Here is a 22,735-nt window from a genome sequence, read left to right on the forward strand (position 1 = left end):
GTCCAGAGAGTCCCATACAGGATAAACCCAAAGAGAAACACACCAAGACACATATTAATCAAACTGTCAAAAACTAAATACTAAGAAAAAATATTAAAAGCAGCAAGGGAAAAGAAGCAAGTAACATACAAGGGAATCCCCATAAAGTTAACAGCTGATCTTTCAGCAGAAATTCAGCAAACCAGAAGGGAGTGGCAGGACATATTTAAAGTGATGAAAGGGAAACACCTACAACCAAGATTACTCTATCCAGCACGGATCTCATTCAGATTCAATGGAGAAATTAAAAACTTTACAGACAAGCAAAAATTAAGAGAATTCAGCACCAGCAAACCAGCTTTAGATCAAATCCTAAAGGAACTTCTCTAGGCAGGAAACACAAGAGAAGGAAAGCACCTACAATAACAAACCCAAAACAATTAAGAAAATGGTAATAGGAACATACACATCGATAATTACCTTAAATGTAAATGGATTACAATGCTCCAACCCAAAGACACAGACTGGCTGAATGGATACAAAAACAAGACTTGTATACATGCTGTCTACAAGAGACCCACTTCAGACCTAGGGACACATACAGACTGAAAGTGAGGGGATGGAAAAATATATACCATGCATGTGGAAACAAGAAGAAAGTTGGAGTAGCAGTTTTCGTACGAGACAAAGCAGACTTTGAAATAAAGACTATTACAAGAGACAAAGAAGGACACTACATAATGATCAAGGGATCAATCCAAGAAGAAGATATAACAATGGTAAATATTTATGCACTCAACATAGGAGCACCTCAATACATAAGGCAAACGCTAACAGCCATAAAAGGGAAAATTGACAGTAATACAATCATAGTAGGGGACTTTAACACCCCACTTTCACCAATGGACAGATCATGCAAAATGAAAATAAATACGGAAACACAAGCTTTAAGTGACACATTAGACAAGATGAACTTAATTGATATTTATAGGACATTCCATCCAAAAACAACAGAATACACTTTCTTCTCAAGTGCTCATGGAACATTCTCCAGGATAGACCATATCTTGGGTCACAAATCAAGCAGTGGTAAATTTAAGAAAATTGAAATCGTATCAAGTATCTTTTCCGAACACAACGCTATAAGACTAGATAGAAATTACTGTAAAAAATACAAACACATGGAGGTTAAACAATACAGTACTAAATAACCAAGAGATCACTGAAGAAATCAAAGAGGAAATCAAAAAATACCTAGAAACAAATGACAATGAAAACACAACAACCCAAAACCTATGGGATGCAGCAAAAGCAGTTCTAAGAGGGAAGGTTATAGCTATATATCCTACCTCAAGAAACAAGAAACATCTCAAATAAACAACCTAAACTTACACGTAAAGCAATTAGAGAAAGAAGAACAAAATAAAACCCAAGGTTAGCAGAACAAAAGAAATCATAAAGATCAGATCAGAAATAAATGAAATAGAAACAAAGAAAACAATAGCAAAGATCAATAAAACTAAAAGCTGGTTCTTTGAGAAGATAAACAAAATGGATATACCATTAGCCAGACTCATCAAGAAAAAAAGGGAGAAGACTCAAATCAATAGAATTAGAAATGAGAAAGGAGAAGTAACAACTGACACTGCAGAAATACAAAGGATCCTGAGAGATTACTAAAAGCAACTATACGCCAATAAAATGGACAACCTGGAAGAAATGGACAAATTCTTAGAAAAGCACAACTTTCTGAGACTGAACCAGGAAGAAATAGAAAATGTAAACAGACCAATCACAAGCACTGAAATTGAAATTGTGATTAAAAATCTTCCAACAAACAAAAGCCCAGGACCAGATGGCGTCACAGGCAAATTCTGTCAAACATTTAGAGAAGAGCTAACACCTATCCTTCTCAAACTCTTCCAAAATATAGCAGACGGAGGTACACTCCCAAACTCATTCAACGAGGCCACCATCACCCTGACACCGAAACCAGACAAAGATGTCACAAAAATAGAAAACTACAGGCCAATATCTCTGATGAACATAGATACAAAACTCCTCAACAAAATACTAGCAAACAGAATCCAACAGCACATTAAAAGGATCATACACCATGATCAAGTGGGGTTTATCCCAGGAATGCAAGGATTCTTCAATATACGCAAATCAATCAATGTGATATACCATATTAACAAATTGAAAGATAAAAACCACGTGATAATCTCAACAGATGCAGAAAAAGCTTTCGACAAAATTCAACACCCATTTATGATAAAAACTCTCCAGAAAGTAGGCACAGAAGGAACCTACCTCAACTTAATAAAGGCCATATATGACAAACCCACAGCCAACATCGTTCTCGATGATGAAAAACTGGAACCATTTCCTCTAAGATCAGGAACAAGACAAGGTTGCCCACCCTCACCACTATTATTCAACATAGTTTTGGAAGTTTTAGCCACAGCAATGAGAGAAGAAAAAGAAATTAAAGGAATCCAAATCGGAAAAGAAGAAGTAACACACTGTCACTGTTTGAGATACCATGATACTAAACATGGAGAATCCTAAAGATGCTACCAGAAAACGACTAGAGCTAATCAGTGAATTTGGTAGAGTAGCAGGATACAAAATTAATGCAGAGATCTCTTGCATTCCTATACACTAATGATGAAAAATCTGAAAGAGAAATTAAGGAAACACCCCCATTTACCATTTCAACAAAAAGAATAAAATACCTAGGAATAAACCTACCTAAGGAAACAAAAAACCTGTATGCAGAAAACTGTAAGACACTGATGAAAGAAATTAAAGATGATACAAACAGATGGAGAGATATACCATGTTCTTGGACTGGAAGAATCAACATTGTGAAAATGACTCTACTACCCAAAGCAATCTACAGATTCAATGCAATCCCTATCAAACTACCAATGGCATTTTTCACAGAACTAGAACAAAAGAATTTCACAATTTGTATGGAAACACAAAAGACCTCGAATAGCCAAAGCAATCGTGAGAAAGAAAAACGGAGCTGAAGGAGTCAGGCTCTCTGACTTCAGACTATACTACAAAGATACAGTCATCAAGACAGTATGGTACTGGCACAAAAACAGAAATATAGGTCAATGGAACAGGATAGAAAGCCCAGAGATAAACCCATGCACATATGGTCACCTTATCTTTGATAAAGGAGGCAAGAGTATACAATGGAGAAAAGATAGCCTCTTCAATAAGTGGTGCATGGATGGACAGCTATATGTAAAAGAATGAAATCAGAACACTCCCTAACACCATACACAAAAATAAACTCAAAATGGATTAAAGACCTAAATGTAAGGCCAGACACTATAAAACTCTTAGAGGAAAACATAGGCAGAACACTCTGTGACATAAATCACAGCAAGATCCTTTTTGACCCACCTCCTAGAGAAATAGAAATAAAAATAAACAAATGGAACCTAATGAAACTTAAAAGCTTTTGCACAGCAAAGGAAACCATAAACAAGACCAAAAGACAACCCTCAGAATGGGAGAAAATATTTGCAAATGAAGCAACTGACAAAGGATTAATCTCCAAAATTTACAAGCAGCTCATGCAGCTCAATATCAAAATAACAAACAACCCAATCCAAAAATGGGCAGAAGACCTAAATAGACATTTCTCCAAAGAAGATATACAGATGGCCACCAAACACATGAAAGAATGCTCAACGTCATTAATCATTAGAGAAATGCAAATCAAAACTACAATGAGATATCATCTCACACTGGTCAGAATGGCCATCATCAAAAAAATCTACAAACAAGAAATGCTGGAGAGGGTGTGGAGAAAAGGGAACTCTCCTACACTGTTGGTGGGAATGTAAATTGATACAGTCACTATGGAGGATGGTATGAAGGTTCCTTAAAAAACTACAAATAGAACTACCATATGACCCAGGAATCCCACTACTGGGCACATACCCTGAGAAAACCATAATTCAAAAAGAGTCATATACCACAATGTTCACTGCAGCTCTATTTACAATAGCCAGGACATGGAAGCAACCTAAGTGTCCATCGACGGATGAATGGATAAAGAAGATGTGGCACATATATACAATGGAATATTACTCAGCCATAAAAAGAAATGAAATTGAGTTATTTGTAGTGAGGTGGATGGACCTAGAGTCTGCCATACAGAGTGAAGGAAGTCACAAAGAGAAGAACAAATACCATATGCTAACACATATATATGGAATCTAAAAAAAAAATGGTTCTGATGAACCAAGGGGCAGGACGGGAATAAAGATGCAGACGTGCAGAATGGACTTGAGGACACGGGGAGGGGGAAGGGTAAACTGGGAGGAAGTGAGAGAGAGCATTGACATATATACATTACCAAATGTAAAACAAATAGCTAGCGGGAAGCAGCTGCATAGCACAGGGAGATCAGCTCGGTGCTTTGTGACCACCTAGAGGGGTGGGATAGGGAGGGTGGGAGGGAGATGCAAGAGGGAGGGGATATGGGATATATGTATGCATATAGCTGATTCACTTTGTTATACAGCAGGAACTAACACACCATTGTAAAGCAATTATACTCCAATAAAGATGTTTAAAAAAAGAATAAAATAAATGTTAGGAATGAATGAATGAATAAGTAATTAAATAAATAAATAAATGGAAACCAGGAATCCCATTCCAATGTAAAAATAAATAACACAAACTATTTTAGTAAAGCTTATCCATTCCTGCACCAAACCCCAAAGTCCATAATCAATAGCTGAGAAAATGCCAATTGTCCAGGTCCATTTGAAATATTATTAACTGCATCCTGAGCAGCCACTAATCAACAGGACAAATTGTGAAATCACTATTTATTTATTTGCCGGGAGGAAGCACTCCCCAACACATTTAATCAGATAGGAACAGCTCAATTTAGGGAGTGAATGGCACCAACGCAGACAGTTTTTATAAAATACTAAGGATCCCAAAGAAAGCTCAGGAGAGGTTGCTGGCACCTAAATCGATTCCAAGATCAAATCGGCCCAAGTACCTTAATAAAGGCTGTCATTACACACTCAAACAATACAGACAAAATTGTGCTTCAGGTCAAAAGAGGATCGCTTGCAGAAGCCAGGGAAGAATTTTCCCCTCGCCCTTTACTACTGTGCAACTAGCAAGATGCATCTCTGAGTTATTCATTCCCCCTCTCTCTCTCGTACAGATAAAGATTAAGTATGTTCCCTGAATGACTGAATGAGAAAGTGGAGCCTTATTAAAGACACTGGATTTTGGGGGTGCTCATTTTAAGTCTTCATGTAGTCTCCTGACTGCCCGGCATGTCTGCCAGTGCTGTGAGGACACATTCCCACTGAATTATAAACACTTTGAATGAGATTTAATTGAACCACCCCCAACAAAGCGTGCTGTAACCTGGTGTAAGGATTAGAGTAACACATACAAAGTGCCCAGCACAGAGCCTGGCACACAGTAAGAGCTCCGCAGACGGTGCTACTTCTTGTTGTTCTCTCCGTGTCCTCAGCACACAGAATGCAGGAAACACGCGCCACGTGCCACCTGCACAATCCCATGAAATCCTTCTATGTTGGTCTCCTCAGCGTCTCAAAGACACTGCCTGACAACAGTTTTACATTCAAATGGGAGGACCCGAAGAGAAACTGCCACTAGGTTTCCTTATTTTATTTAACTAAACTGAAAACAAAACCAAAAAATCCCTCCTGATACAGAGTTACTATATGCCAGGCACTGTTCCAAGCTTCCCATATTCAAATAACCCTCACAGCAATGCCATGGAGGTGGGGGCTGTTCTTAATTCCCATCTCACGGGAGAAAACTGAGGCACGGAAAGGTACCTGCAGTGAGGTCACAGAGCTAGTACACAGCAGAGGCAGGATTAGAAACCAGGCACCCGTGGGCTTCCCTGGTGGCACAGTGGTTAAGAATCCGCCTGCCAGTGCAGGGAACACGGGTTTGAGCCCTGGTCCGGGAAGATCCCACATGCCACGGAGCAGCTAAGCCCGTGTGTCACAACTTCTGAACCCGTGTGCCACAACGACTGAAGCCCGCATGCCTAGAGCCCGTGCTCCGCAACAAGAAAAGCCACTGCAATGAGAAGCCCGCGCACCACAACGAAGCGCAGACCCCGCTCGCCACAACTAGAGAAAGCCCGCATGCAGCAACGAAGACCCAAAGCAGCCAAAAAATAAATAAATAAAAGAAAAGAAAAGAAAAGAAAAAGAAACCAGGCACCCAAATTGTGAAAACAAAGGACGGATTGGCCTGGAAGGTGACTCAGTCTTCAAACCGTGTCTGTGAAATCCTCTTCCCCAGCTCACTTCCTCCAGGCAGATGTGTATTAAACATTGCTGCCTGCAAAGTCTGTTTAGATCTCGCCATCTTAATATTACAGCAAAGTCTGGGATCCTGATCCATGCGAAGCAACACAGGACAATCCTCCCCACACGCTGAACGGCCTTCGAGCGTGGACCTCCATCCCCTACTCACTGGTCCCACCTTCCAGATCTTCCTAGGGAGCTAGCTCACCATGGCCCTCAGTATTAGCTCAAGCAAAGGCCTCTGGACACCACAGAGCCCAGTTCAAAAAGGGGCCATGAGCAGCACAGATGGTAAAATTCGTCCAGTGTGCCCGTCAGTCACTCAGCTACCAGGATGCCCAGGAAATGCAGGACAGCGACACATCACCTGCGGGGCCGGATCCCTACCAATACTTAGAAGCTGTTACACTCAAATTTCTCTTTTCTAGGCTGAACAGCCCCAATTTCTTTCAGCGTCTTCTCAGAGGCAGCATTTCTCAGCCTTCAGTCATTTTCATTGCTCTCCCCTGGCCTCTCTCCAAGATTCTGTATCTTGTTTAAATAGTAAAGGCCAACAGTGAACATGATTTAAGAACAGTCATGCCTCGAAAAGTAACAAAGGCCCAACCAGTATGGACTCCAGAAGGTAAATATTTCCTCAAAAAACAACAACAACAAAGTATTACAATATTAATAATGGAAGGCAGTAAGAATTCGGTTGACCAAATAAAATAATTTCTGTTGCTTGTCATATCATTTCCTCTAATTATAGTCGTGGTTTCTGGGAGACTTCTCTGTCCCAATAAGTCTTCTCAGAAATGGCCTTGCTAGCACTGACATATATACACTACCAAACGTAAAACAGATAGCTAGTGGGAAGCAGCTGCATAGCACAGGGAGATCAGCTCGGTGCTTTGTGACCACCTAGAGGGGTGGGATAGGGAGGGTGGGAGGGAGGGAGACACAAGAGGGAGGGGATATGGGAACATATGTATACGTATAACTGATTCACTTTGTTATACAGCAGAAACTAACACAACATCGTAAAGCAATTATTCTCCAATAAAGATGTTAGGAAAAAAAAGACTTTGCTCCTCCTCAAAAAAGACCTAAGCTTTTCTTCTCAGTCTCAGCAATTCTTTCCCTTGATACAGAAATCCTATCATCTTGCGAGAAGGTCATTCGCCCCTTCTCTCAACACCAGCTTTTCCAGAAATAGCACTTCCTTTCCTGACTTCTTCAATTTCTCCTGCTTTTGGTAAGACATCCTCCTGCCTGGCTGTGCCGCCTGCCTCCCCTTTGAGGCCAAGGTAGGACACCATGAACACGCAGAGCTGCCCAGGCCCCCAAATGCAGGATGAAGCCCACCCTGCACTGCTGACTCCTTAGAGATTCAGGGGTGACACTGATCCAGTTCCACACAGCAAACCCCTCCGTGGGGCTTGGGAGCAGGTGGGACAGGGCCCTGGACCTTCCATGGAGGAAGAATCACATCAAGGGCAAAACAACAGCGGGGAGGAGGTGCTAAAGAAACGTGACCGCAACACCAGCAGCCCCTAGGACAGGGCCAAACACCTGGATGCTCGCTCGATAAACAAGCTGGTTTGGGGGCCATTTCAAACAACTTTAAAAATTCCTTAATATAACATAATAGGAGAAGGAAGGTGACTAATGAAAAAAAGCGAAAATGAAGTCCATCTCCCACCGACACAGAAGCAGCCCAGCTGTTCTGGGTGGATTAAGGATGCTGCGGCCCCCTGACCTGTTGGCCTCACTCCGCCAGGGGAGAAACGCCGGGGGCTGGAGGGCAGCCACACAGCCTACCTGTCCACTTGCTCTGGTCCTTCTCGCCTCCACTCTCCTGGTCTTTAGCAAGCTCCTCGGGATCAGCAGCCGCTTCACCGGGCCCTTCAACATCTTCAATGGCTTCTTCTGAAAGAGAAGAAAAACAAAATGTCAAGGATTAAAAGTAGACAGGAGATGAAGGACTCTTGCCTCCTACTGCAAAGAAGTACCAACCACAAAACACAGGCAGCCAATGAGTGTCCCGCCTCCCCTCCCAGTGGCCCCTGAGAGGCCGACCGCACTACGGACATGCGAGGTCTGGGTAAGCGGCAGGGGCTTTCCTTCCCCACTCGTTGGCGTGAGACCACAACTTGCTCTAGATGTGCAGAAACCAGGTATTTCCAGATGGGTTCTGAATGCCCCATTTGAGCTTTTCTCATTGAAAAGCCAATCCTGTTGAGGAAATAACTCCATCTGATTACCTGAAATCGCATGCAAGTCTTTTCCACTTGCAAACGCAAAGAAGGAGCACAGGTTTGCTTCTTGCCTAGCTCCTACCACACTGCGAACTGCCATTGAACTAGACTAGACCCAATCTTTGACCCCTCATAAGGCCTCTCGGTGCCTGTGCACCTGCCAGACCGTGGCGGGGGGTTTTTACAGTCATTCATATTCTGAAGAGTCACAGGGTATCAGCGATACGATTTCATCAATGTGAAGAGGTCTAGAAAACAAACATCTGTGGGCACGCCAGGCATCAGTGGCGAGAAGCTAGATTTGTAGAGAAAGGGAAAAAAGTTTGTATCAGAATCATACACCTCCCTTTGAAGTCATTCCATTCTTTACCCACCACTGGCTTAAAACGAACCAAGGAAATTCTCTCCAGCTCAACACACAGTGCTTTAGTGAAGGGAGAAGAATGGTCATTTCCAACATTAGGTTACTCACGACGTAAAATGCCACTTGCTTGCCGGAGTGGGAATGAAGAGGATAAGATTCTCTGGATGCTGAGGGAAAGGAAGTGAGACATTTCTCCCTTGATCTCCTGGCCCTCTGGATCATTATCTAAAACATTCATTAAGAATGGACTAAATGAATGAATAAGGCAGGCAAACCAAGGTGGGTTGATGATTAAATTATTAGGAGACTTTGAAGAGCACAAATTCCTTAGTGTAGAGACACTGAAACCAGCCACCCACGTCTGTCACCCGAGGCCAGCGCTAGACCAGATCCACGGGACCAGAGGTGACGGTCCAATCTAGGTCCATGAACTTGGAATTATTCCAACATCACCCTAGGTCCCTCTAGCCCCAACTCTACTTTTCAACATTTCAAGGTGTAATACCCTCTGACCCTCCAGAAAATTTCTAAATTTCATCTCACAAAGGAAGTAAAAAGAGTTCAAAGTAAATTGACCTCAGAGGGTATATAAAACACTTGAGGAAGAAAGTATCTATGTAGACCCAGATTTTCCTAACTCTTCCCAAAAAGACACTGGAAGACCAAGAGCTGGAAAACGGAACTAGGGATTAAGGAATATGTCTTCATTACCACCAAGAGGGGATGTATGAGGCAGTCATGGGGAACATGGGTGAGAGGAAATACTGCTTATTTTCCTCTCCAACTAAGAGGCTTCCACAAATAATTTCTATGTTGCCTTTCTGTCTCACTGCACAGTCAAGTTAACATCAAGTCTCCCCACCCCTAGTTCAAACAGAGAAGAGTCAGGCAACCTGGTTTGAAGTCAGTCAGATATACAGCACCATATTAACACGGTACATCCTTTAGTGGAAAAAAATATATATACGAAGGGTTAGTTGAGCTATAATAAGCAAGTTACACAATACGCTATATGTACCGTCTTAATTATGTCCAGGCAGGATGTTCAATGCACATTTTTAGGCTTTGGATAAAACTATTCAACACTGTAATTACAAAATCCATCTTGGAAAGGTTATACCAGCATTCAGTCAATCAATATCAAATTGAGTCTACCCAAAGTAGCTAGGTCTCTTAAAACATACTCAACTGCCCCAATATATCCTATGATACAAAATATCTGTACGTATCCATACATTAATCAAATGTGATTATACAAAGAGATGATTCAACGGGCCCTCCTCTCCAGGACACACACACATTATCACCCTAGATGGAGAGTCTGACACCTACAAGATAGGGAACACCCTGATGTGATGAACAGTGTCTGAGGGCGCTGCTCTGCAGAGGACGGAAAAAACTTACCCACTGGGAGGCTAGCTCCAAGGCCAGTGCCTCTCTCCTACGTATTATGTGGGCTGCAGCCACCCAAGCAGAGAGTTAAGAACTCATGGTCATTCTGGCACTGACCTCAGTTCTCTGAACCTTCCTGAACAAATCTATCCAGAGACAGAGACTGAAGAATGAGCATATGATTCACGCAATGAGCAAGGAAACCGCATGGCCCTTTGTGACTATTCCCAGAGCCCTCGTTCTATGAGCCTAGTTGGGTCTTTGCTTTCTTCCCTCCCTGCCCTGCTATAAGCAGAAAAGTGAAGGCAGCTGAGCTCCAGTGAGAGGGCAGAGGATAGAGGCTGACTCCGGAACTTCTTTTGCTTCTCTCTTTTTCTCCTTTTTTTCTTAAAGATTTAAAAATAAAGTCCTCTTTAAGTTTTTAGATTTAATATTATCATTTCTGATATATTAAACACCAAAAAGCTGTTACATGCCTGGTGGAAGAAGAAATGATCGAGAAACTCCTGGACAAGCCGGCTTCCTTCACAAGCAGATCAGTGTCCTCGTCCCCAGCTAGAAAACCAGGTCCCCTTCAGCCAAGCAGGTGCTCCCCTGCAGTTCCACACGTGACCTACAGGTGTCGCCCTCTGCATGGCGAGGCCTGGAAGGGCAGCTAGCTGCAGGAGGCAGACACCGTCTGGGCCGCCTAACCTGAGCATGTGGAAATAATACACGTCTTCAAGTGAACTGTCTGGTCCCGGGGAAATAAAATAGGACATTCATAAGCAGTTACACCATCTGTCTTGATACCATCATCATCAACAGCAAGAGGAAAAAAATAGCTCTTTAAAATGGATGAAAGCCCAGGCTGACAGTAACCAGAAAACTGTGAGCTCTGAATACCAATAAAGGTAGAGATACGATTCAAAACCAGAGATATAAACTATGAATTCGTCTGGACAGCTTGGGCCCACAGTGCTCTGTAGGTGGGGTATGTTTTATTGGTCCCCAAAGCCTCCTGTAACCTCACTAAGACCAGGGCCTTGGGCACCCACGGGCAGGGCCTGAGTCTCCCCACGCCAGAACACGTGGGAACCAGGGGCAGGATGGCGTCCAGCTCTGAAACACTCTGAGCTCCCGCGGCTGGTTAGGTGGCCCACGTCCCCTTTAGGAATGTAGATTTGATACCCACGCGCTCACAGAGCACAGAGCAGAGGGGACCACAGAATGCATTTTCTCCCCCCGTGAAGTCAGTGGCAACTGGCTGGGGTCATTACAGAAGTCTGGGGGTTTTTTTCCCCTATAATATCAGCTACTGACAGATGGTGGGAACAAGTGAAGACCTGATGGACGACAATCCGGTTTTATCTGGAAGATCCTGTTTTTCCCTCAGAAGACAAAGTTACTTCCCTTCCCCAAGACAGACAACAGCCACTGTGCCATTTTTAAGGCCAAAAAAAAAACAAAAAAAATCAAAACCCTCTTCTCCCCAAAGAATTGAACACTATTTCAGAACCCAACCGGAACACACCAGGAATGCGTTCTCAGGGGCGCAGCCAGGGCTGGGGTGAGGAGGTCATCTCTGCTCCCCACGCCCGGCCGGTTCTAGCAGGAAGCAGCAGAGCCCGCACCTCTCCGGCCGAAGGTCTGTTCTTCAGGACACTCCAGATGAGGCGCCTCACACCACCCCCACCGCAGACTCCTGCTTCGTGGCTACACCCCACAGGAGCCCTCAAACTCGGGCACCCCTCCTGTTGGGCTTTATTTTCATGGTAAAGGGTTAGGGAAATAGAAGCACATCTTGAATAATTGTGAAGTCTGGTGTCCCTTCTGCCTTCAACTTCCATGTAAAAGACCGGCTGAAGGCCTTTAAAAAATCTATTTCCATCACCACCTCTTTTTTTACAACTGCTTCTCCCATACAGCGCTCACTAGCCCTCGCTCATGTCTCCTGGTTAAGGGCAGAGCCCTCAGGTGTAAGAATTTCAGCAGATAATACAATTCTAAAAGGGAAGGGTTCCTAGGACAGCTTAGGTTTTGGGGGTGATGATACCACAGCTCCAGAAAATTTCCCTTCAGTCAAGGTGGTTTTGCTTACCCCAAACGCAAACTGTTCTCTTAACATACCTTACACTTAGCACGTTGGTGAAGGTGACTGCATGACTTCCCAATTTGTGGTGACGTCGGCTCCGGAAGGAGGTGTGTGTGCCAACTGGCAACCCCATGGGGATTTGCAATGATTTTATGAACAACCTGGAAATTGGTCTGTGGAAGGAGCACGAGGCAGAAGCGAAAACAGAGGTGGCATCAGTGCAAAGTCAGCACCCGCCACCACCGCGCACACTCCGAGTGCGTCACCCAGAAAAAAACGCGCCAGTTGCTAAAAAAGGATACTGTTCACCAAATAACTAGGGCTGAGGTCCGTGTCCGCTGGGCGTACTTTACAAGTCACTTATAGACGTGAAGGAAGGGGAGTCCATCAATGACTGAGATTAGTCCTAACTGTTCCTAACTCTTAACGGGATAATGTGGACTAAGTTAAACCTTCCCCCACACCTGGCAAAGCCCCCCCACTGGGCTTCGAGGGCAGAAATTTGGAAATTCTCCTAAGAACCAGGGTGTCCGTACCCAGGGCTCAGGCGACCGCGTTACTTAAATAATACGCCAGTCTGGGATCCCTGAAGAATGAAATTGTTCTTTCCCTTTTCTTTGCGGGGAGCAATGTTTGAGGGCGGGGGGCGGTAAGCTAAAGTGCGTTTGCCTGTCGGCAGGCTCAAGAGCTGAGAAACATTAGCTGTCATGAACCACAATCAAATCAGGTTTGAAACATTTAGCAGTGGCTTGGAAAATGCGGCAGTGCAGCTCTGACAGGCGAGATGTGCACAGACACCCACTTTCCATTAGAATGGAAATATCAGGCCTGTTCTGAATATGTATAACCCAGAAAAATGTATTGATTTTTCATTCGGCATTAAAAAAAATGAAATAGCCTGCAGCTGTCAAAAGCCTTTTGTTAAAAGCTCATCTTTCCTGGAATGAGGTTTACCAGAAACAAGTTTTAATTGTGTATCGGACTTCTTCTTTGAAAAACAAAATAACCAATCTGCTTACTTTGAAGATAGGGTTAAAGCCCTTCCTTTCCCCATTTTCAACCTAATTAACCAAGGACAACCGCGAAGTGGGCGGGAAAGGCCCGGCACACTCTGACCAGCAGGGACACGGAGGGTGGCGGCTACTTTTCAGGAGCCTCCATGGTGGTGGCGGAGGGATTCCACGACCGTGTCTTGTTTCCTTGTTCCTGTAACTAGAGACTCACTGTAGGACACCTTGGCCTACATCGGCTGTCCTCTTGCAGTGCTGACCGTAACAACTGGAGAACGAAGGCCGAACAGTCCAGCTTGTCCAACCCTCTTGGCCTCTTGTTATCCATAGGAAACCTCTAATGGCTGGACGTACTTCTAACAAAGTATGTATGCTTTACTTTGCAAATAGAGGTCAAATCAAATCCTACAATATGAAAGATGACAGCTAAGGTCTAGATCACTTATTTTGAATAAGATCCAGTGCATTAGAATTCTGCTACAAGAGTAACTTGTAACAGGATGTGATCTGCCATGGTGACAGAGAGACGGCTCTGCTGCCCCCAGCTCGTCACCCTAGTTCTCCTTCCCTCTCCAGGCCGCAGAGGGAGAGGTGAATGCGCTTGTGGCCACACCCACAGGTGTGGGCCGCTAACTGTGCTGGTCTCCCTCGTGACACTTTGGCAAGTGCGGTCTCACTGAATGGTGACTGCAGGTCCTATCAGTAGGTGACACTCCATGTGCTCTGGGCTATACCGCAAACACGCAGTGACTCCCAGACTCAGGACGCAATAATCTACCCCGCAACACTCTCAAACACACTTTCTCACATGTTAATGCCGTGGTTTTGCTCCACGTTGTCTTTCCAGCCCCGATGACGTGGCTGGAAACTGCCTGAGACGTAGCTTCGAGCCATTAGGTTTTCTGAGTGACACTACCACAGCCCCAGAAATTCTCCCTTAAATCAAGGTACTTTTTGCCGACCACAAATGCAAACTGTCCTTTTAACACACCAGTCCTTAGACTTAGCATCCTGGTGGAGGTGACCGCACGTTCTCACCATGCACATAAAATAGGGAACTTATACGCCTCCCTGGGAGTCCTTTACGGGTAATCCTCTGAATATTATTTTTAATTCCTGGCAAACACTGCCCATTCCGCTTCCTACATCTTAACAGGGTATAGATTAATTGAAGAAATAGTCAAATCACAACATGAAGGGCCCGGGATCCGAGTCAACACTGGTGAGCGGAACACTATGAGATACAACTCTCACAGTCCCGGCAGGAATCCTTGCAGGGGTGAAGGATGAGGGCAGGAAGGTGGGGCAGGCAGGGGCTCCAAGGCTGGGGCGCTGCTTTGTGCATCAGAAGTGTAATATTTTCCTACCTTCTCAGGATAAGATGCCATTTCTTCCCCAGCAGACATGAGAACTCCAGTGCACTAACAGAGTCCAAGGCATTCGGTGAAAAATATGCTCTCCAGGTGGATGACAGGCACTCCGACCTCCTGCACTCCCGCCTGCCCGGCCTCTCCAAACCCTCCCACAGGTCTGGGGCACAGAGCACGGGACAGGCAGAGGTGGGTCTCCCCCTCCAGGTCGCCCTTGTCTCCGGCGTTTCCCACTTCCTCACCCGCCTAAGCTCTCCACCAGGCCAGGCCGTCTTGCTGGGGACTCTTCCCCACCAGCTGGAGTGAACGGTCAGGGGTTAGCCTGGTAGCCCCACAGGGATCTCCTCACCCCAGGGGATGTCTGTTTGTTTTTTTTTTTTTTTAAATGTGACCAAAGTGCTAACCAGTTGTTTGAAACATAACTGCCCTCTTGAAGATGTCATGTATAAAGAATTTCAGTCCTCTGAGAGGCAAGAGGGTGTGAGCGGGAGAGGAACAGGGGACTTGGAAAAGATCAGACCCACTCCCACCCTCCACTGACGTGTTCCTTTCTCACGTGGATCCCTTCAGTGATCATTTTACCACAAGAATTCTTCTCACTACTAGGTGTTCATTTACCGAATACACCCGGGGCCGCCATGCCTGGAGTTTCTGGACAGAGCGTGCGAGGCGGTGGAGGCCCGCCAGCCTCGCTGGCACGGGGCCGGGGCGAAGGCTCTGCAGGCACACGGGGCAAAGCCAGGAAAGTGGGGGGGGGGGGGCGCGGGAAGCGGCCCCTCGCGCCCGCCCTGCCCCTCCCTCCCGCCCCCACCCCACTGCCCCTGGCTTTGGCGCCAGGCTAAAAGAATCAACACTCTGAAGGCAAGGCCGGGTATTATTAAAATGACTAATTGGAGAATAGAGAACATTTATGCTTTTGTATATTTGAAGATCTTGCCACTGTTGATAGAAACAAGAAAAATGGGGCTTGTGCAGCCTGAGGGGGCCTGGGAAGCTGCAGCCGGTGTGCGCAGCCCTGCCGGAGAAAGAGCGGACCAGGAGGCACGCCTGGGAGAGCCTCTGCATCTGCCTGCCGCTCAGCTCACCTCTGCCGTGTGCGTGGGCACCAGAGAGCGCTCTGCGGGTCCACAGCCCGCCTGGGCCTCCCGGAGAAAACCGCCCCGCTCCGAGCTGTCCTCCTGTGTGCCGTTTCTCCTCTTCCGGGCAAAGCCACTGGGTCATTTGAACAGCTTGTCAAAACCGCGCTAGAATTAAGGGGGTGGGTGGGGTCACGAGAGGAGAAAAAGGGAGGAAACACCTAGAGCCGGTATTGCAAACGGTTCCATTTATCTGTGTTCTCAGCAAAAGCACCTGGGTTGCCCCCTGCAGAAGTGCAGAAAGGATGAAAGCCAATGTGCGGTGACAAAGCACAACGGAACGAAATATGTCGCGGACTCGCCTGGTGGCTATTCCCGGGAAGATTTTTTTTTTTTTTTTTTTTTAAATAACTGAAAGATGGGAGTTCCAGTTTGTAAAATACAAACCCAAGCCCTGAAATGGTTTCAGAATCCACACTAAACCAGAAATCCAGCTATGTCCCAAGAATCTGAAGAACACTGGGTTCAGCGGGGATTAATTCCCTTGGATTTCTACAAAGCCGTGACTGCTGCTGCTACTTCCACACATGAAATGTAAAAAAGGCAAATTCCCCGAGCATGTTTGTAGCAGAGCGTGATGTGATTGTGTTGTCATTTATGGGAAATAATCGCAGGCCCATCTCTCCCCTTCCCCCCCATTTTCCAGTCCAAATAACCATGAAAAATTACACTTCAATGTCAGGGCGACGACAAAGGAGGTGCGCTCTCTGGGAGCTCAGCGGATTTGCAGGGGTTTTTCCTTTCTTTGGACAAAAACTACCTTCAATTGTACTTCATTTAAAACGTGATCTAACAAATGCATTTTGACAAGTCCTTTTCTCTTTTTCTCCTTTCTTTCAAACAGTATTTTGCACAGTTTAACCTCACAGCAAATTGGAATGTTCTGGAAAGAAGAGGCGAGCAAAACAGAAGGTCCTTGAAACCAAGAAGGGTGGTTCCCCACTCCCTCATCCGTTAAAAACAAAGTCATGGAGAAAAGTACTGCTTCTAACTCAGTGTGCTACTGAGAGAGAATGGAAGACGGCAGAGAGTAAATGGTGACGTCTTAACGGCAGAATATTTGATGGGCAAAGGTGAAAAAGCCAGGGCAAGCAGAAGGAGGGTCTTGATGGAGGAAGAATGGCCTCTTAAGTTTGCTCATCAGAATAAACCGCTTTGTGGATTTGAACGCATCATCTAAGGTGTCTGGATGTACGGTCAGAACTGCGGGGTCATGACCACATGGGGGTGACAAAGGGAAGCCTCTCTGGTGGGGTACCGCTTCCCCCCTCGTCCCCCCTCCTCTACAGAAAGGGACGTTTTTCAACCCAACAGATCTGCCTGAAAGCTTTTTAACATTCCAGGTGTGAGGACTGAGCAGTCCCTACAAGCATCCATCTTTCAGTAACACCCGGTTTGAAATAAACACTGCCAGGCTTCCACGGTTAGCGGGGAGAAGACAAGAGAGACAAACACATGAGTGATAGAAAAAGTGTAAATTAAAAAATTTAACAGTTTCCATTAAAGAAGGCTGGTATCACCTTCTGAGTCAAAACTGACTGGGCTTGTCAGAGAGAGACCTTATGCTTAATGCAAGACAAAACAAAACAAAATCTATGATGTGTTCCCTAATTTATTTATTTTTACTTGGAAAATGTTGGAAATACATAGATGAAAAAAAAAAGTCAAGGCAGGCCTATAAGTGTACTTAAGCATCTATATACAAATGAAGGTGTATGGGAAATGAACAGGATGTACCAGAAGCGATATTCGATGATGGTGATTAGAACCTAATGGGTATAAGTGAAACCTTGTGGGAGGGCTCTGGTAACGGGAACGCCAATGCTGATGGACGCAATCTATACGGGAATGATAGCAAGGAGGGGGGTAGGGGGTGGCCGTGCAGACCCGAGGTGTCACAATGCGGGGGAGACACGATATGACAGCACCGAAGGGAAAGGTGGAATATTTGGGGACAGGACGTGCAAAAAAGCAAACTGAAAGAGAAACAGGTAAACATTCTGTAGCAGGTAAACATTTCGCCAAATGATTAGCACTCAACAGAGAAAGATAAAATCATGACACCAGGGGTTTGAGTCACATGACACACAAATGAGGGACTCGAGTTTCTAGCCCCTCTGTGGCCTCACTGATGGCCACACCGTCCAAAGGGTCTCTAGCCTATTAAGAAAAGAGCTTTGCCCTGTGGAGCACAGGATGCATGCAGAAATATTAGTCGACTCCCATCCACGGGCCGCAGCGTGAGGGGCTGGCTGTCAGTGAGCTTCATTCTGCATGATCACAGGCCACTTATATGCACAGCTGGTAAAACCAGCTGATTCATAAAAACAAAGCGCAAACAAAGGCTTCCACTTTCCAAACCAAATCTGGGAAACAGACATCAGGCTGACTTCAGGCAATGCTGTACCCAGAAAAGCACTGGCTAACCCTGCCCTCCCTTGGCCAGACCCAAGCTACACAAAGGTCACCGCAAACGTTAACAGCCTCACACATCCCAGAATGCAGCGCTAGAAACACACGTGAACCTGGTGGTGGCCCAGAACAGTATTACACCTCCAAGCACGCTGGGGAGTCCTCAGGTGACTACCACGTGTTCATGTTCACCACCTGGTACAAGCGGCAAAGAACCTGCCTCTGACTCGAGCATTTACGGTCACACCCAAGACACCGAAGGATGCACCTTCACGTGGAGAGTCAAAAACTGGGCCAGTGCCCAAAACCATCAAGTCCCCAAATGCGGGCAGCAGAAGCAACATGTTTTAGTTGACACTTCCTAGGAAACCACAGAGAAAGTGAAGCAGGAAGCTGAGGTAAAGAGAAAATCCAAAGGCTTGTGTTCAAGAGCTTTCCTACATTAATGGTAGAAAAAGCAGATGGAATTGCTAAACTGTGGTCATCTTTAACATGCACCTTATATAGCTCTTTTGTGCCCAAAGGGAGAAAGAAAATTCTTGGATCTTCTTCCTCCTTTTTAGAAACTTCCAAAGTTATGCCCATGGTTGAATATAAAGACTGTATTTTAAAAATCTGGATCCTGTACAATGAAATGGTCCTTTTCTACGGTTTAACAAAATGATGCCACCTCTCCCCGCCACCACACCTGCCCTCTCACAGCGATTTCAGCTACAGCAGCCCATCCTCAAATCTGCCAGAGCTACTAACTGTATTTTAGTCTCGGCCTTAAGACCCTGTAAGCATCTATTCAGCTTTTCCTCCCATAAGGTGTTTCTTAGATCTAAGAACAGCCTGGTATCCTTTGAAAAGCAAAGCATGCATTACACACCCCCAAGTTTATCCTGCAATAGATCTCGAGGCAAAAAAAAAGCAAAAAAACCACAGTCACAGTCAAGGCAAACAAAGAACTTAAATTCTAGACTCACACCCATTCTCTCTAATGGTGAGAACATTTGTCAACAACTAAAACATGAAACCAAAGAGAAAGAAAATGTTGTCATGAAATGAGAAAGTCATCAAGGACCTGGGCAGAAAGCGCGATTCTGTGACAAAGAGTTGGTTCTTCGGACAGGCAGGAATAAGGGAGATATACAAGTTTGTAGCCCACGTTTACATTTTAAAGAAACAACTTTGGAGGTTTAAGTTCTTCTGTGTGCACAGTGCAACTGAGGAAAGTACCAGAAACCTCTCACAGGGAAATCCTTAAGTTAGAATCCTCCTCAAACTTTCAAAAGTGGACAATTTTTTCTAAGTGAATATGGACCCTAAGTAGAGCAAATAAGGAAAAGGAACCGTCACCAAGCAAAATTTTTTGCTTCATTTTGTAAGGCCACTATTTACAGCAAGAAAAGCAGTCAAATAAGCCAAAGGTGTGAATGAAAAGTAGCTAAAATGCAACGCAATATTAAAGATTAGATCGTCCAATGATTAGCAAGAAAAAGTGAATGATTCCTCACTTACGGAGCAACATCTTTAAACATAAAAAGGAGGAAGAGGGCTTCCCTGGTGGTGCAGTGGTTAAGAATCCGCCTGCCAATGTAGGGGACACGGGTTCGAGCCCTGGTCCAGGAAGAAGCCCTCAGACCGTGTAACAACTAAGCCCATGTGCCACAACTACTGGGCCTGCGCTCTAGAGCCCACGAGCCACAACTACTGAGCCCACGTGCCACAACTCTGAAGCCCGTGCGCCTAGAGCCGGTGCTCCGCAACAAGAGAAGCCACCGCAGTGAGAAGGCCGCGCACCGCAACAAAGAGTCGCCCCGCTCGCCGCAACCAGAGAAAGCCCGTGCGCAGCAACGAAGACCCAACACAGCCAAAAATAAATAAATTTAAAAAAAAAAAAAGGAGGAAGAGGAGGCGGAATAAAGAGGAGGATTTAGACAGTAACCAGTGAGGTACTTTCCAAAAAAAAAGAAAAAACCCTAGGTAAGAGTGTATCTTAAATACATATTATGGCAGAAAAAATTCAATTTTTGAAAAGAGTTAGTCTATGAACTGACTCAACTACTAAAACACTTTGGTGACAGGTTGGACAGGAATTGTTCTAGGAGAAACGAAATGACAGAAACTGGGCCTTAAAGAAAAAGAAGTTGAAGAATGGAGACAAAAATGGATCAATGGACTAAAAAATCGAGCTGTATAAAATTTAGCTTGATACAATTAAGGGAGTGAAATCAAAAATGTGTGCTTTAGAAATTCTAAATGATATAAATGTAAATATATGAAATATAAAATAGGTAGGGTAGTCCAGACAAGGAGAAGGCATAAAAGCATGAACACGAGTAAAACAGATTTGGGAAAGAGAAATAATGGCTGTTTGCAGCAAACCGGTCATCAGAGGGATCTGCCTTTATTTTGAGAGATTTGGCGGAGCTGAAGCGCCTCAATTCTACAAACTAGGAGACCAGGGCCTAAAGAAGGGAAGGGCTCCAAGGCCACACAGTGAGATAGCCCAAAGGAGGGTCTCCAAAGGCGGCCGAGGGGCACCAGCCATGGAGGGAACAAGTGGTCATGGTGACACTCACGCAGGCAGAGAAGCACTGAAAGGTGAGGCCTGGCACCCTGCTCCCTGGACGCGGGCTCCTCAGGAATCTTCCTCAACGAAAGCTGTGATATTGAGGCAAATGGATTCTAATAGTGGTACCATAGTTGTTCAAAGCAACTTCTAGTTTTGCTTTGTATTTTGAGACAAAAGGCACAGCATGGATAAAAATGGCCTCACCCAAACCAAAATGAACCAAAAATCAGCCCCTAAGAACACAGATCTGCATGCTTCTAAGCAAACAGCACCCTGTTAACTTCCTGCCGCCGGCAACGTGGTACCCAAAGGAAAACCATCACGTTAAAGACAGGACAAGCCTGCCTCTCTCCCTCTCCCTCTCATGCTCCCTCTCTCTCCACCCCCTGCCTCCACACTCTTTCTGGAAGAGGGGGAATCCCAGAAGTACTGCCCCCAAATGGCTTGGGGTGGTGCCCATTAGAGATACTCTGGATCCAGGGTGAGGTCCAAGGGGCTGCTGCAGCCCTGAATCCCTGCCACAGAGAACTAGCAAAAGCCAAGTAATTGCTTTTTCCCCTTCCATTAATAAGCTTTTCAGCAGAGGAAGAATTCAGCTTCCTGTAGTCAACAGACCCTTTTTTCCCTGCCTCTCCTCACTCCAAATAATCTAAAGTGACTGCAATTTCAGTCCCAGCTCTCCAGCATTCAGCTCCACTGGCTGAGGTCAGAGGGTGTCAAGTGAGGGCTCTCCATTTCTCTCTGCTCTGCCTTCACGCCACCCGTGCTTCTTTGTAACTGAGGCAACCTGCCACCCCAGGCCAGCCATTATGCGAATCACCAGCCCACTGCACACACTGACTTCAGTCAGGATTCCAGGAAATGTCTTTTCAGGCCCAGAAAACACTGGAGGAGAAGAAAAAATCTCTTCGCTGTAAACAACTGATTAGTAATGACCAGCTTCAGACGCTCTGGTGACCTGAGCCACTAATTTCCTGGTACTGAGAAAATGCACTACAGTAGGACTTTTTGCGCGTGTGTGTGTGGTGGTTAAAACCATGTGGCTGGTTATGTGGTTTTCAGTTTAGTTTTATGCAAATGGCTTTGCTTCCTAAATTCTTTCTTAAGATCGTGCTATGTATTCCTGGAGCTGGTATCTTCAAGCCTGGCCTCGTGTAGAATCAGCTGCCGGTGGAAAATGGCTCCACCCCCTCCTCTGCCTCATTTCCCAGATGAATGAAATGCGATTTCAATTAAGAAGGGCAGCACCAGAGCTCCCCGCTCTCCGTCTTCATGGAGATCTAAGCAGAGGGCGCAGACAGGACTGAAGGTGAACAAACAGACGAAAGGAGATGGATTGAACAAGAGAAAGAACAGGTGTGTGAACAGGTGCGCCACCCCCAGCCCCCAGCAGGTTCCTGTCCCTCAGGGTGATGAAAAGACTGCGCTGCGGAATGCAAGAGGCTCCAAGCAGGGGAAACAGAGGCAGGTCTGGAAGGATGCTGCTCACTGGGCCTGCAGCCAGTGCCCAGGAGGCTCTGGAAGGGAAGGAAGGCAGGGGAGGTGCACCCAGGGAAGAACATGAACACCTGGCCACCCACCCGCATACACACACACACACACACACGCACACGCACGCGTGCACACACACACACACACACACACACACGTGGACACTCACTTCTGGCTGCAGCCAGGCCTGTGATGGGAATCTATTTCCCGCAATTAGGTGCTCTTGTCCCCGGTCTCAGTTCATCAGCACAGCGCGGCCAAGCCAATGAAAGGCTACCCGTAATGAAGTAATCACATGCACGGGGACGGCCCGGCACCTGCCCGCTGGGCTGGCGGGGCTGCAGCCACACCTGGCCCAGAATC

The 22,735-nt window shown here is 45.6% G+C and overlaps 1 protein-coding gene and 1 long non-coding RNA gene across 4 annotated transcripts in view; one reads left to right on the forward strand and one right to left on the reverse strand.

Annotated features, from left to right (window-relative positions):
- Nucleotides 1-17,821, forward strand: part of LOC113627125 (uncharacterized) — a 52,146-nt gene extending 34,325 nt beyond the window's left edge. The window contains exon 5 of the long non-coding RNA XR_003435441.1: nt 16,754-17,821. This is a non-coding gene — a long non-coding RNA (uncharacterized LOC113627125). The remainder of the gene's footprint in view (nt 1-16,753) is intronic.
- Nucleotides 1-22,735, reverse strand: part of ZFHX3 (zinc finger homeobox 3) — a 242,655-nt gene that overhangs the window by 42,207 nt on the left and 177,713 nt on the right. For all 3 annotated transcript variants that reach the window (XM_027119415.1, XM_027119417.1, XM_027119416.1), the window contains exon 5: nt 8,127-8,234. In XM_027119415.1, the coding sequence (XP_026975216.1) occupies nt 8,127-8,234 (108 nt within the window). The remainder of the gene's footprint in view (nt 1-8,126; nt 8,235-22,735) is intronic.

The sequence above is a fragment of the Aethalodelphis obliquidens genome, unplaced genomic scaffold (assembly GCF_003676395.1).
Source record: "Aethalodelphis obliquidens isolate GAN/ISIS:26980383/991018 unplaced genomic scaffold, ASM367639v1 scaffold20, whole genome shotgun sequence".
In the NCBI taxonomy this organism is placed as follows: domain Eukaryota; kingdom Metazoa; phylum Chordata; class Mammalia; order Artiodactyla; family Delphinidae; genus Aethalodelphis; species Aethalodelphis obliquidens.